This window comes from Orcinus orca, chromosome 3, assembly GCF_937001465.1.
Source record: "Orcinus orca chromosome 3, mOrcOrc1.1, whole genome shotgun sequence".
Lineage (NCBI taxonomy): Eukaryota > Metazoa > Chordata > Mammalia > Artiodactyla > Delphinidae > Orcinus > Orcinus orca.
Genome location: NC_064561.1, coordinates 134,199,110 through 134,211,872, shown reverse-complemented (window position 1 = coordinate 134,211,872; position 12,763 = coordinate 134,199,110). Strand labels below are relative to the sequence as shown.

The 12,763-nt window shown below is 39.1% G+C and overlaps 1 protein-coding gene across 1 annotated transcript in view; it reads left to right on the top strand.

The window, feature by feature from the left end:
• The window catches only part of RGS7BP (regulator of G protein signaling 7 binding protein), a 119,045-nt gene that overhangs the window by 72,177 nt on the left and 34,105 nt on the right, over window positions 1–12,763 (top strand). The window contains exon 3 of the mRNA XM_004270741.4: window positions 3,963–4,093. Within this exon, the coding sequence (XP_004270789.1) occupies window positions 3,963–4,093 (131 nt within the window). The remainder of the gene's footprint in view (window positions 1–3,962; window positions 4,094–12,763) is intronic.

Here is a 12,763-nt window from a genome sequence, read left to right as displayed (position 1 = left end):
TATGTGTTTGAGATTTATCAGTATTGTTCTGTGCATAGGAGTTTACTCCTTTTAATTATTGAGTATTATCCTATTGTAGGAATATTCTAGTTGCTTTTCTTTTTAATTGAAGTATAGTTGATGTACGATATTCTAGTTTCTTTATCCACTTTCCTCTTGACAGACACCCAGGCTATTTCTAGTTTTTAGTTATTCTAAATAAAACTACTATGAACACTCTTAAAAAGATCTTTTTATGAACAGATTTTCATTTCTCTTGGGTAAATACCTGGAAGTGGAATTGCCAGGTCATAGGGAGGTATATGTTTAGCTTTATAAGAAACTTCCAGAACTTTTTTCAAAGGCGTTGTACCATTTTAACTCCTACCGACAATGTACGAGACGTTGTTCCATATCATCATCATTTGGCAGTGTCAGTCTTTTTAATTTTAGTCATTCTGGTGGGTGTTCATCATATTACTTTTGAATTATAAAATAAGAATATTCACATTATGGGCTTCCCTGGTGGCGCAGTGGTTGAGAGTACGCCTGCCGATGCAGGGGACACGGTTTCGTGCCCCGGTCCGGGAAGATCCCACGCGCCGCAGAGCGGCTGGGCCCGTGAGCCATGGACGCTGAGCCTGCGCGTCCGGAGCCTGTGCTCCGCAACGGGAGACGCCACAGCAGTGAGAAACCCGCATACCGAAAAAAAAAAAAAAGAATTAAAAAAAAAGAATATTCACATTAGAGAGCATTTCCATTATCAAGGGGTGACTTAGGCAATGTCTGTGTTCTTGTCCCCCTATTACTACACCAGTGCAGGCTCTCTTAAGTCCTAATATTAAGACATTAAATCCTGTTTCTCATCCTTAAAGAGTTGATTGAAAGATTCATAACTTGGCAGTTATTTTAAACGTTTTTGGATTCAACTTGAGCTCTAAATCACTGAAATATTGTCGAAGTTAATTTTTAGGGTGTTTTTCTATTAATACTTAGGCTTTCAAATTAATCAAAATGATCAGGTTAGCTCCTGACTTCTGCTTAATAGAAAAATAAATAAATAATCACACCTAAGTCACTAACTTCTGAAATTTCTTTCACTGAATTAAATGAGCATCACCTCAGGGTGACTCTCATAGACCTCAACTGGATTAATAAGAGTAAATCATTTTAGACTAAGCATCAGTCACACATGGTAACGTTACCTCTAAGTTAAGTTGCTTCCGTTCCTGGAGTAAGTATGTAGGCCTAATTTTGTTTCAATGTCAAATCTCCCCTAGGCCTTATAACTTATCCCTAGGAAGTTTCAAGTTTCCACGTTGTTGTTTTCCTGACTTTTCCTCCATTCTCCAGGCTCTGACTCTTGCTCACTTGTTACAAAAATAACCTAAATGCTCTTAATTCTTCTCAAAAATGTATTTCAGCCCACTGATCATATTAGACGTATTATAAGCCATTCAGCAATTTTTCTTTTAATGAACTTTTAGAAATCAGTAGCAGTAATACAGCTTAGAGCTCTTAAAGTGGGAGAAATAAATTGTACAAGACCTGAGGCTAATGTAGCCTAGTCAAGGCATTGCAAAACGCTAACACAAAAGATAACTTGCCCGTTGCTGTTTGACTAGTTTCTTTCTTTCTCTATACTTCAATTTTCCAAGATGTTAAAGGATAATATATGAGCATATGTAAGAATTTTTTAACCAGAAAATTTATAACGCAACTTTAGCATCAATTAATTTTCGTTAGGCTGATTTGGCAGCATCCATTCAGTTTCCTCCCATAACATGTAAGAAGGGCAAAATGGTTCCACAGTTTAGAGAATCTCCGTTGGTTACAGAGGCATTAAGAAGCTGGCACCCAAGGAAATGATAGGAGTTAGGCATTTTAATCTCTGTTCTGACATGCCTTTTTTTCAAAAGCACTTAATACATTGCTTTGTCTCTCACAGTCCAGCTGTAAAATAATATATTGGCTCTAAAGATTTGTTAATACAGTAATCATTTGTTTAAATTACATAAAATGTCATATATATATGAAGTTTGCATATTTTTGGAACTAGGCCACAAAACACATATTTTGTACTTCTGAAAACAAGAATACTCCATGGTTTGGAACGATACTGTACTGGCTAATTGCCCCATTCATCAAATGTACAATACATACCACAGACTCTTTATAGTTTTTTTTTTAATCTGCATATGAGCCACTAGGGCCAATGTTATGCCTAGGTGAAAATAAGCAGCTATGATGGAAATGATGACGCAGCACGGAAAAGACCTGCCTGCTTTAAAATATTTTCCCTCTAGCCTGTCTTTGGGACATTACCTTCAGTTTTTTCTATCAAAATCAATGTTAGCAGGTAATATACCAGGATCACTTTTTATTATGTGAACCACTGATGCCCATTATTCCTTCAGAGTCTGGCAGGGCCATGAGGAGAGGGGAGAGGACAGACGCAGAGACATTTTGAAAGGCTGAAGATGATATGAAATAATGAGGCGTTGTGTGTGTGTGGCAGAGGGATGGGGGAGAACTCCAGCGAGCAGGAGGATAGCTTGAGGGTGGAAAGCACCTGGAGGAAGAAGCTCTGCAAGAAAATCTGGGACTTCCGCCAAAGATATACTTGATTCCAGTGTTGGCCTAGGGCTGGACCCATGAGACACAGATGAGAAAGTAATATAGGCTCTTATTTTTCAGATAAAGCCAAATTTTGCATATGAGCTCTTTTGAGGTCCTTTGTTCTGACACAGGAAAGACATAGAATAACTTTGCAGGCATCATTCATACTCAGGCAAAGAATTCTGCATTTTCCTGTGTTATATAAGCCATATTGTTGAATAATGCTGGCTCATCTACTAAATAAGTATTCAAAATATAAACTTATTATCATTGTAAAATGCTATGTAAATACAAATTCTTTATAGTGTGATTCCAGAACTTAAATAAAAATGAAGCCACCATCTTTTTTCTGATAGTAGCGCCTGACATTATGCCACTGACCACTTTACAAAAGAATCAAATCCAGATGCTGCATTGTTTAGTCAGATTTCATTTCATTTTAAATGAATGGAGATAAAAATAAAGATAACACATTAGGACATTTGACAGAGTTCCCTTTTAGACTTCTTTCATTTCTAATCTATCTCTAAATTGTATCCCTTTTGTTTAGTTCGCTTTATTCAATACATGCTATTTTACCTGCATATAAAATAGTGTTCTATCAACAACTAATTCCTCTCCTCTTAAAAAGTGATCACTCCATGTTTTATCATATTCACATTTGTTTGCTTTACCACAGTTAATAGAGAAAGGCTCAAGTACTTTATAATAAATTTTAGAGCATAAATTCAGTATTTATTTAGGCTTAGATTGTTAAGCAAAATTATTAGAATTTTATTACTTTTCTTTTTTCATAAATTTTTCATTTTTTCACTAAAAACACTTAGCCTTTGAAAAATTAACCATAGCAAACAATAAAGGATGTCCTTTAGACTGAGACAAAAGACTGATAAAAATAATTTGTATCTTGGCTCTCTAACCATATTATGCTAGGGCCTTAATACTAAAGAGCTATCTTCTAACTGGTAACTGAATAGCTCTTCATTAGTTTCTCTAAAAATAAGAGTTTTTAATCTCTTCTTGCAAGCTAGGATAGTCTTATGGTTTAAATATATTTTGGGAGTTTGTTCCAACAATTAAATTGAAAATGTCTGATATTTTCAATTACTTAAAACATTCATGATTTTAAGCTCCTAGCAGAAATCTGCTGCTGAAGGGGAAAAATATTAAGAGCTGTTATTCAGAAAGACACTTATGTAAGAACTGTGACCTTGGTTATTGGTTTGAAAGCAAGAAGTCCTATATTTTAGACCCAAGGCTTTAGAAATCTTTAGTGGGCATTTTCCCCTCTCAGAGCTGAGACAAATGGCTGATGAGTGAAATCTTGAGAATGTTCACAGCTTTTCTCTTTCATTCTGTTGCAGCCCAGAAGGTGGTGAGATCCATCCAGAAATCTGTCGGCTCTACATTCAGCTGCAATGCTGCTTAGAAATGTACACAACAGAGATGCTAAAATCCATATGTCTGCTGGGGTCTCTTCAATTTCATCGAAAAGGTATCTTCATTTAATATATTGCCATAAACACTGAGAAATGTTAAACAAAACCTCATCTTTTGCAAAGGCCTATATGTACCATTTGTCTATCTACACACAATTGGAATGGATATAAATGTTCAGGAAATGTTTGATATAAATGAATAAAAGAAGTCTATATCAGTACTATCAAAGTACATAAGAACATTGACCACCTTGAATAGAAATTGTGGTAGAAACAATTCTCAAATTTATTATTTTACCACTTGTGAACATGATTTTGGCTAGAATCAGCATGGGCAGCCAAATTATATAATGATCTTACTAGGGTAGAAAATGCTATCCAAGATTGCTGCTACTTCCCTAAATGTATTTGGTTGCAAGACGACAAATTATAAGTTGTGTCCCAAAGATTTAAAAATAGGAGGAACTCAACAAACAAAATCTCATTCCCTGGTTTAAGCTATAAAGAGACTATATTGGCTTAAATGAATGAAACCTCTAGAGGCAGCAGTGGCTTCAGCATGGCTTGATCAGACTTCTGACTCCCATTCTGAGTGATGTTCTGCCTTCTGGTGGGGGGAGTTGACTTCACCCTCAAGCTGCCCTTCCCACACATTTGCAAACTGATTCCAACAGTTTCAGTCATCACATATGCATACAGAGAGAATTTCTCCCCTTATAGACTAGCAAATGTCCTGAGCTTCGTTCCAACTGGACCAGGTCAGACCACATGTCTACACTTGAACCAATCACGGTAGCCAAGGGGATGGAATTAAACTGATTGGTTTAGGCAATCAAGGCCCATTCCTGGAGCTAGGAGATGAGTCAACCCCACCCAACCAGTGGCTACTGCATAAAGGGACAGGGTGGAATGGAATGGAATGGATGCTGGGGAGGAAGCCAAAAGTTTCTGTCACGGGAGGATTCAATCTATATTTTCTTTGCTAATTCATTGAACAATAATTTTTGGGAGCCTCCTGAATGCAAACATTTTGTGATTGAGATCAAGAAATAGAGGGATGCACAGAAGGTAACCTTTGTCTATGATTTAAATTCAGAGATAGAAAAGGTCAGTAAACTGTAATAATCAGGGAAAATCTTTTAGAAAGCGTGGGACTTGAGCTAGGTTGTGAGGATAGGGTTCAGACAGTGAAGGAAAAAGAAAGACCTTTCAGGTGAAGAAGCAGCTGAAGAAGAGATATGAAATCAAATGAGCATGCAATCTGAGAGGAACTAGATGACATGATAAAGTACTTGTAAAAATCAAATCTTGCATACACATGTATGCACAAGTCAGAACTAAAATTATGCTACGCTGCTCCAAAGAGAGATTATTTTCTCGATACATGAATATTATCTTTTTCTTTCTCCTTCTAAAGGCTGAATTTTCATGGGTTTCCACCTTCACTTCATGTTTGGAGAGATTATCCCCTTGACACTCAGGAGTCCTGATCAGAAAATTGAATACTCAGACACACTGATGACCCAAACAGTTGTCACTGGCCCAATGTCTTTGTTTGTCCTCTCTGTTCTCATACACTGCCACCATCACCCCCCCACACACACACACACGCATTCACATATGAACACACACACAGAGTAGTATCTGCATTCTTTCTAATCATGGTTGACTAGACTGGGTATGGGTCATTTTTTTCCCCAGGTCTGCATTGGCTGTGCTTGCAGTATTTCATGCCCGTGTTGCCCCTGAAATCTCCCCTGATGATTGTCCGTAACACCATGTGACCCCCACTCCCTGTCTCACTCTAACTCCTTGGTTTTTCACGTGGTCTCCCTGCCATCCACTCCTACTTTCTGTCTTTTCACAAATGACTTTTGAAAGGAAGACCCTTCTCTGCTAGCTCTCTGCTTAAAAGTAACAGGGATTCCCTCATCCAGGTTCTTCCTTATCGTATTTGGTCTTGACCACACAAATAAAAAACAAATCATCTCTTAACTGATCAGCTCATGTGGTCTGCACTGCCTCCTATCTTCACTGTCCGTCTCTGATCCCTGTCCTTCCGTGCCTCTTCCTTTAAAAATAATAAACCTCTGCTCCCTGCTCTAGCACCTAACACTCTAAGTATGACTCTAAAAAGAATATAAGTGATGGAATCTTTGATTTCTCCCCATTGTAATTAAGTCTCCAGATGGATTTCTATTTGATTCTTCTAAAATCATTACTACTTAAAGTGCAAATCCTTAGAAAATGCGCTTCAAAATTATCCAGAGTGCTGGATAAACATGGAGACTCATGAATCCTGTCCAGGACCCACTGAATCAGAATCTGGGGGCACTCCAGGTGACTCTGAAACACAGTGAAGATGGATAACTGTTTTGCTACCTTTGAAACAAAAGGAAATCACTCCATCATGTGTATAAAAATGGAAACTTTCAAGCCCTTACCTGGCTATTCTTACTCACCTAAGTACATACTTTCAACTTTGTTGTATGCTTTATTCTTTATCACCACTAGACAGAAGTCTGTCTACCAAGAATTAAGATGCCAGATAATATACTCTTTATCCAAACAGTGGTATCTCTAGTGTGGCCTTGGGCTGGAAGGGGTCCTGTCTAGATGAGCTCACTCAGTCCCTTCAAGAAATCAAATAGAGTTGACCCTCACAGATTCAACCAATCACATATCACGTACTATGCTTACAATCTATGGCTGTTTGAATCCACAGATATGGAACCACGGATACAGAGGGCCAACTATGGGACTTGAGCCATGGATTTTGGTGTCCATGGCAAGTCCTAGAACCAACCCCCCATTCTCCCCCACACACATACAGATACTGAGGGATGAGTTTAGTCCTCAGAGTCTTAGGGGAATGGTGATTCCCATTCTAGTCTATAACACTCGAAATCTCTTTCTGCTTAGAATCTCTTTCTGATATGTTTCTTTTAATGTTATGGTAAAAATTCGTATTTTGATAACTTTTAGGTTAGCTAATTTTTTCTCCATCCTAATTTCTTATTACAGCTTGGCCAATTCTTCTTTACTCTTTGTCTTCTATCAAGGAAAAACAGGAACTGTAATTGAGTCATTATTTGGGCTCTATATGAGAGTCTCTGGTCAACTTTTTGTTGTGATTAGATTCTGAAGCCAAATTGTTTTCCAATTCTCTGTACTTTTACTTTTTTAATTAATTTATTTATTTTATTTATTTTTGGCTGCGTTGGGTCTTCACTGCTGCATGTGGGCTTTCTCTAGATGCAGCAAGCAGGCACTACTCTTCGTTATGGTGCACAGGCTTCTCATTGCAGTGGCTTCTCTTGTTGTGGAGCATGGGCTCTAGGCGCATGGGCTTCAGTAGTTGTGGCTCACGGGCTCAATAGTTGTGGCACGCAGCCTCTAGAGCGCGCAGGCTCAGTAGTTGTGGTGCATGGGCTTACTTGCTCCGTGGCATGTGGGATCTTCCCAAACCAGGGCTTCAACCTGTGTCCCCTGCATTGGCAGGCAGATTCTTAACCACTGCGCCACCCAGGAAGCCCCTTAATTTATTTTTATTTCTAATTACCTCCCTGATTGCCACCATAAGTCCAGAAAGTATTGAATATCACATTTAGTTTTACTATTGTATTGAGTAGTCATGTGTTTACTCTTTGAAGAAAAAGGTCACACAAGGTTACCGCAGGGGCAAGGAGTATGGTTTGTTTCTGGGAAAAATAAGCCTCAAATCATTTTAAATCTCATTTTCTGCAGAAAGCTTGAATTTAATAATGAAGATTGTCCTTCTCTCCCAATTAAGCAAATTATAAATATCCTTTGTCCTTAACAACATCTTCAGTGGACCTTCATGATTTTTGCATGCACCATGTTTCTGAATTTTTGCTGTCTCATAAGTCTGATTGGTACAATCTACTTGGAAATCTTTTATACTTTATAAGATCATGCTATTGCCAAAAAAATGAAGACAAACAGTACTAAGATGATTGTCTTATTTCATGGCCAAGAAAGTTAAAGTAAATTATGGTAATATAAGATAAAAACCCACATTTAATAAAGGCTATTGGATTATACCATACAGAGTGTGGTTCTGAAAAACTGTGGAGAAGATGACAGATGGGAATAATTTCAGGCATTGTGTAATCTCATATTTTAACACTTAAAGTTTTAGCTTGGGCCATTACTTGACAAAGTCTAATTTCTATGTTTATAGTGAAAAATAGTCTCTCTCACTTCTTCACAGTTAGTAGGTAGGAAGTCTTTCCCCACAACTGAATCCATGTATCATATTGACCATTATTGCCTGTTTCCTGACACCAGATAAAATGCGACCACGGGTTTCATTCACTCTATTGGCAGAAAGTGAAGCCAGATTTCTAAGAGAATTGATGATCCTGCCGTTTTGACCAGAGCTTTCCTCTCTCCCATTCTCCCCGCAGTCAGTCAGTTTTGACAACCTTCCCATTCTGAAAGCAGCAGAGAAGAGAGAGCACTCCAGTGCAGCCCCCCTTCACATGTGAACTTGCTCCTTCATCTTTATTTTCATCTCTCCTTGCTCTCTCAAGGGTCTTCTCTGACTCTGCTCCACTCTTCTGCCATCACTTACAGCCAGATTGTCCCCAGGTCCTTTGAGGTATACCATTATCCCTTCCTCCCCCTGAGATAAGATGGGTTCTTCCCCTGCAATGTGCCACCAGTATATATAAAGAGAGAAAAAATGTGGAGGAAATGTAGTCACAAAAGGGGAAAGAAGAGAGAAATGTCAAACTCTAGTGGGAGTTGAGAGCTCAAGATGCTCTCATAAGAAATTAATGAACCGCCATCCATCCAGCAAAATACAGGATAAACTTAAGACAAAGAATAGAATATGAGCAGTAAAGACTCCAGGGTATTCAGCCTCCTATTAAGAAATGTAAAGAAAATGGCCCACCAATAAAAGAAACAAGCAACGCAGAGACGGAAATAGAATAAAACCACAAGTAAAGCCTTATTTTCCAATGTAATGAGGCAATTGATACTAAATAGAACATTAGGTTTGAAGAAATGAAGCAGAATAAATCTTAAAATACATTATGATTCAACTTATGAGTGGAAACATGCATTTGTTCTTTGAACAAATATTTGTTGAGCACCTGTGTAAGGTACTGGGAGACTGAAACGATCAGGGTTGAAGACATCCCTGTTCTATGGAGTATATAGTCTCGTGAAGAGAAATATTCACGAGAATTTCTAAAATTTGGGGGGGGAAATTTCTAAAACTCCCAAACACTAAAATTACAATGTCAATAATTAGAATAGGTAATGTAATAGAAAGTGACCATGACTGGGTGGCTACTTTAGAAGGGATGGTCAAAGCTCTCCGAGGAGGTAGAACTTAATCTGAGATTTACTGACAAGAAGGACACAACTTCATGAACATTGGTATCTAATGCAAAGGACCCAAGACCAGAACAACTTGTACTATCTGGAGAACCCAAATATAACCAACTTCTGGAATGTAAGGGCAATCTAACACCATCTATTACTCTGTCTCCGTGTCCTCATATATCAATACCAAACAGTGAACAGGACACAATATTCATCACCTTTTGTCAAAGTAGATGTCAGCTGAGGACTAGGATAAGAGCAACGATAATAGCTTCCACTTATTGTATACTTTCTACTTGCCAGGGGCTTTATACATGTCATCTTATTTCATCCTCAAGTATCGTTTTCCCCATTTTACTGACAGAGAAGCTGAGGCTCAAAGAGGTAACTTGTTGTCCAAGGTCACAGAGCACATTAATCCTGCTGCAAAGTTCATGATTGTTCCACTACACCAGACCATTTCCCACTAAGCCACATTGGAGAAAGGCAAGAGAACATATCAAATCGGGAAATGAAAGATACTAGCACCATGGGCTGAATTTTATCCACACATCTGACAATGATTGGTGCGCGTATTCCAGAATACCATGTTTAATGGCTAAAATTTATTGTATATTTAATTTCTTACCAAAATAAGTTCAGAGAGTTACTTTTAAGATGAGAGGGAAAGTTAACTGCGTAGATCATTTAATGATTTATAAGATATTTGCTGTGATCCAAAGGGAGCATGATTTAGCCATGATACCCATTAAAGGAAAGTTGAAATTAATTAACTATACAGTCAATACCGTCTGCACATTGTTCTGCTCTACCTTGGGGGTTGGAAATGGAGAAGTGAAAGCCTCACAGGGACCTCCCTCAAATGTGTTTCCATTGTCTGCTCTTCTCCTGTGCCCTGTGATTCTGCTTCCTCACTCAGCTAATGGAACCACCAAGATGACTACTACTCTGGGGTCAATGATAGGACTACAGTGTCACAAGGAGCACAGAGAAGGACACAGGGCGGGGGAGGGAAATAGCTCTGTATCGGAAAATGTTTATTTCCCAGTGTATGGGCAAGAATGGATTTCTGTTTATGGTATAAGTATTATTTTCCACTATGTGTTTATGGCACTATGAATATCTTCTTACCACAGTGTAGAAAAGCCTTTGAAACTATTTTTTAATATAGGCAAACAACTAACTGAACTAATATAACTTATTTCTATTTAAATTACATGCTTTTTGGAAATGCAAGAGTAAAAGTGGATTACTTAACAAACAGCTTACATTTCCCCAGTCCTTTTCACACTGGATGGAGTTATAAATCTCCTACCCGTTATGAAAATGCATGAGAGTGAGAGTAACCATGTGGATAAGCTTCCACGCATCTCATGTAAACTGTGTTCATTTAGTTGTTCACAGTCAGTATGAAAACTGTCCCGAGAGCCTTCCCTGTGTATAGTATCATAGCAGATAATGTGTCAAGAGCACAAAGGACATAGGAAATTTGCCCCTGCCGTCAAGGAAATGATAGTGCAGTGACAGAATATTAGCTCAGAGAAGATTAGTGTGTTTTGTTTTGATTCCTAGAGAAATGTACACAAATGGATAAAACTGACTCTGCTGGACATCGGAGTCCAAACTCAGGGCCTCCAAGGAGACACTATGGCAATGCTTCCTACTGTCACGATAGGCTGAAGACAGGCAGGCAAGAAAGGAGTGGAGAGGAGAAGGGGAAATGGAGAGAGCAAAATATGAATAGAAAAGAAAGAGGTTGGGAGAAATGAGATCAAGAGGAGGAAAGAAGTCTCCAGAGTGGAGTGTGATAAAGGGGCCTCCACTCTAAATAAAGGACCCCAGCCCAGTCTTCTGGGACTCTTGAGGCTGCCCCACAATCACATGTGGTTTTTTTCCTCCTAAACAACTGACCATTTCTCACAAATATAAGAATAACTAGCCTTCCAAACTGGTATGTGCTTCATGTGTGGTTTCCCTTAACTTTTCCTCAAACATGCCTATTATATTATCCATAAACAGGCTAAAAATACATGGAAATCCCAAAGGAGCTGAAGGCCAAAAGCTTTGCGAGGCCCTGAGGAAAGTGGCCAACTTTTTGACATCCTGGTTCTCAACAGTGGTGAAGCCAGCTTAGTGACATTTTAAGGTGCTCTAAAGGCTCCCCTTCTCCCCTCCCCCTCCATCCCCTCCCCAAGAAAATACTTGTTCACTGAGGCCTGAAACTGATGTTTCAGGGGACAGAGTTTTTCATTTCATAATAAAAAATGATTTTAAATGCATAGTCACTCTTGGGCAAAGTAAAACTTTGACTTGAAGTTACCATCTAGAAGCAGCTTGACCCTTTCCTGAGAGCAGAGCAGACAGCCCACCTGATGTTAGAAACAGGTGCTCCTTCTAAGGATAACTGGTCAAACGGGGGAAGCTGGGGATGCAGAACTCAGATAGGCCAACATTCAGGTTTGTGAGGCGCTCCCCTGCCAACTTTTTAATGTGGCTCAGAAGAACATCTATGGAACAGCCCTGCTAGCCTCTCCGGCCTCATCTCTCACCAGCAACCCCATCTCAACAGCCTCGGCATCTTGAACTACTTCGAGGAACTTGAACTTAGAAGTTCTTTCCAGTTGCTCCCTCTGCCTGAAACATATTGTCCATCCTGCCCCACTCCACAACGATCCCTTTCACCTGGTCTACCCTATGCTTTCTTTGGTTTGTAACTTAGATGGGACTTTCCTGCAGAAAGCTTTTCCTGGCTCTCCAAGGCAGGGCCTATGCCCATGCAATGTGTCCCCCAGGCACGTGTTACATTGAGGGGTAGACACCTGATTTGTTGTCTGTTGTCCTTTCCAGAGTTGATCACCTTGAGTGTGCTCACCATTGTATCTCCGGCATTTAGTACAGTGCCTGGAGCAGATAAAGTTTCAATTAATAATTATTGAATAAGCAAAGGAATTTGCTTTCATTCTGCATCTGTTGTTAAATGAGAGGGAGTATAATTGGAGAAAAAGAAGCTTGTCCAGAGATGTTGGACTGAACTCATACGTATATTTCCCCTCCTACTAAAAACCCATCGAAATAACAGCAAAAGATATAATGAAAAGAATAAATCCATATTCGTTCTTATATTTGTCAGGGTAGGGTAACAGCTGCATGAAACATCATCAAATCTCAATGGATTAGAACAATGAGAGTTCATTATTCACCATTGTCATAGTCCAATGCCAGAGCTAGGGTGGGGTGGGCCCTTTTATTCTTTCCATTCCCCAAATCCATCCAATTGTCAGGGGAGAAAAGAAAGCATGGATGTTCCCATGGGAGGATTTTTAGAAGCCAATCTGGAAGAGGCATACATCACTCTTACTCAGAATCCA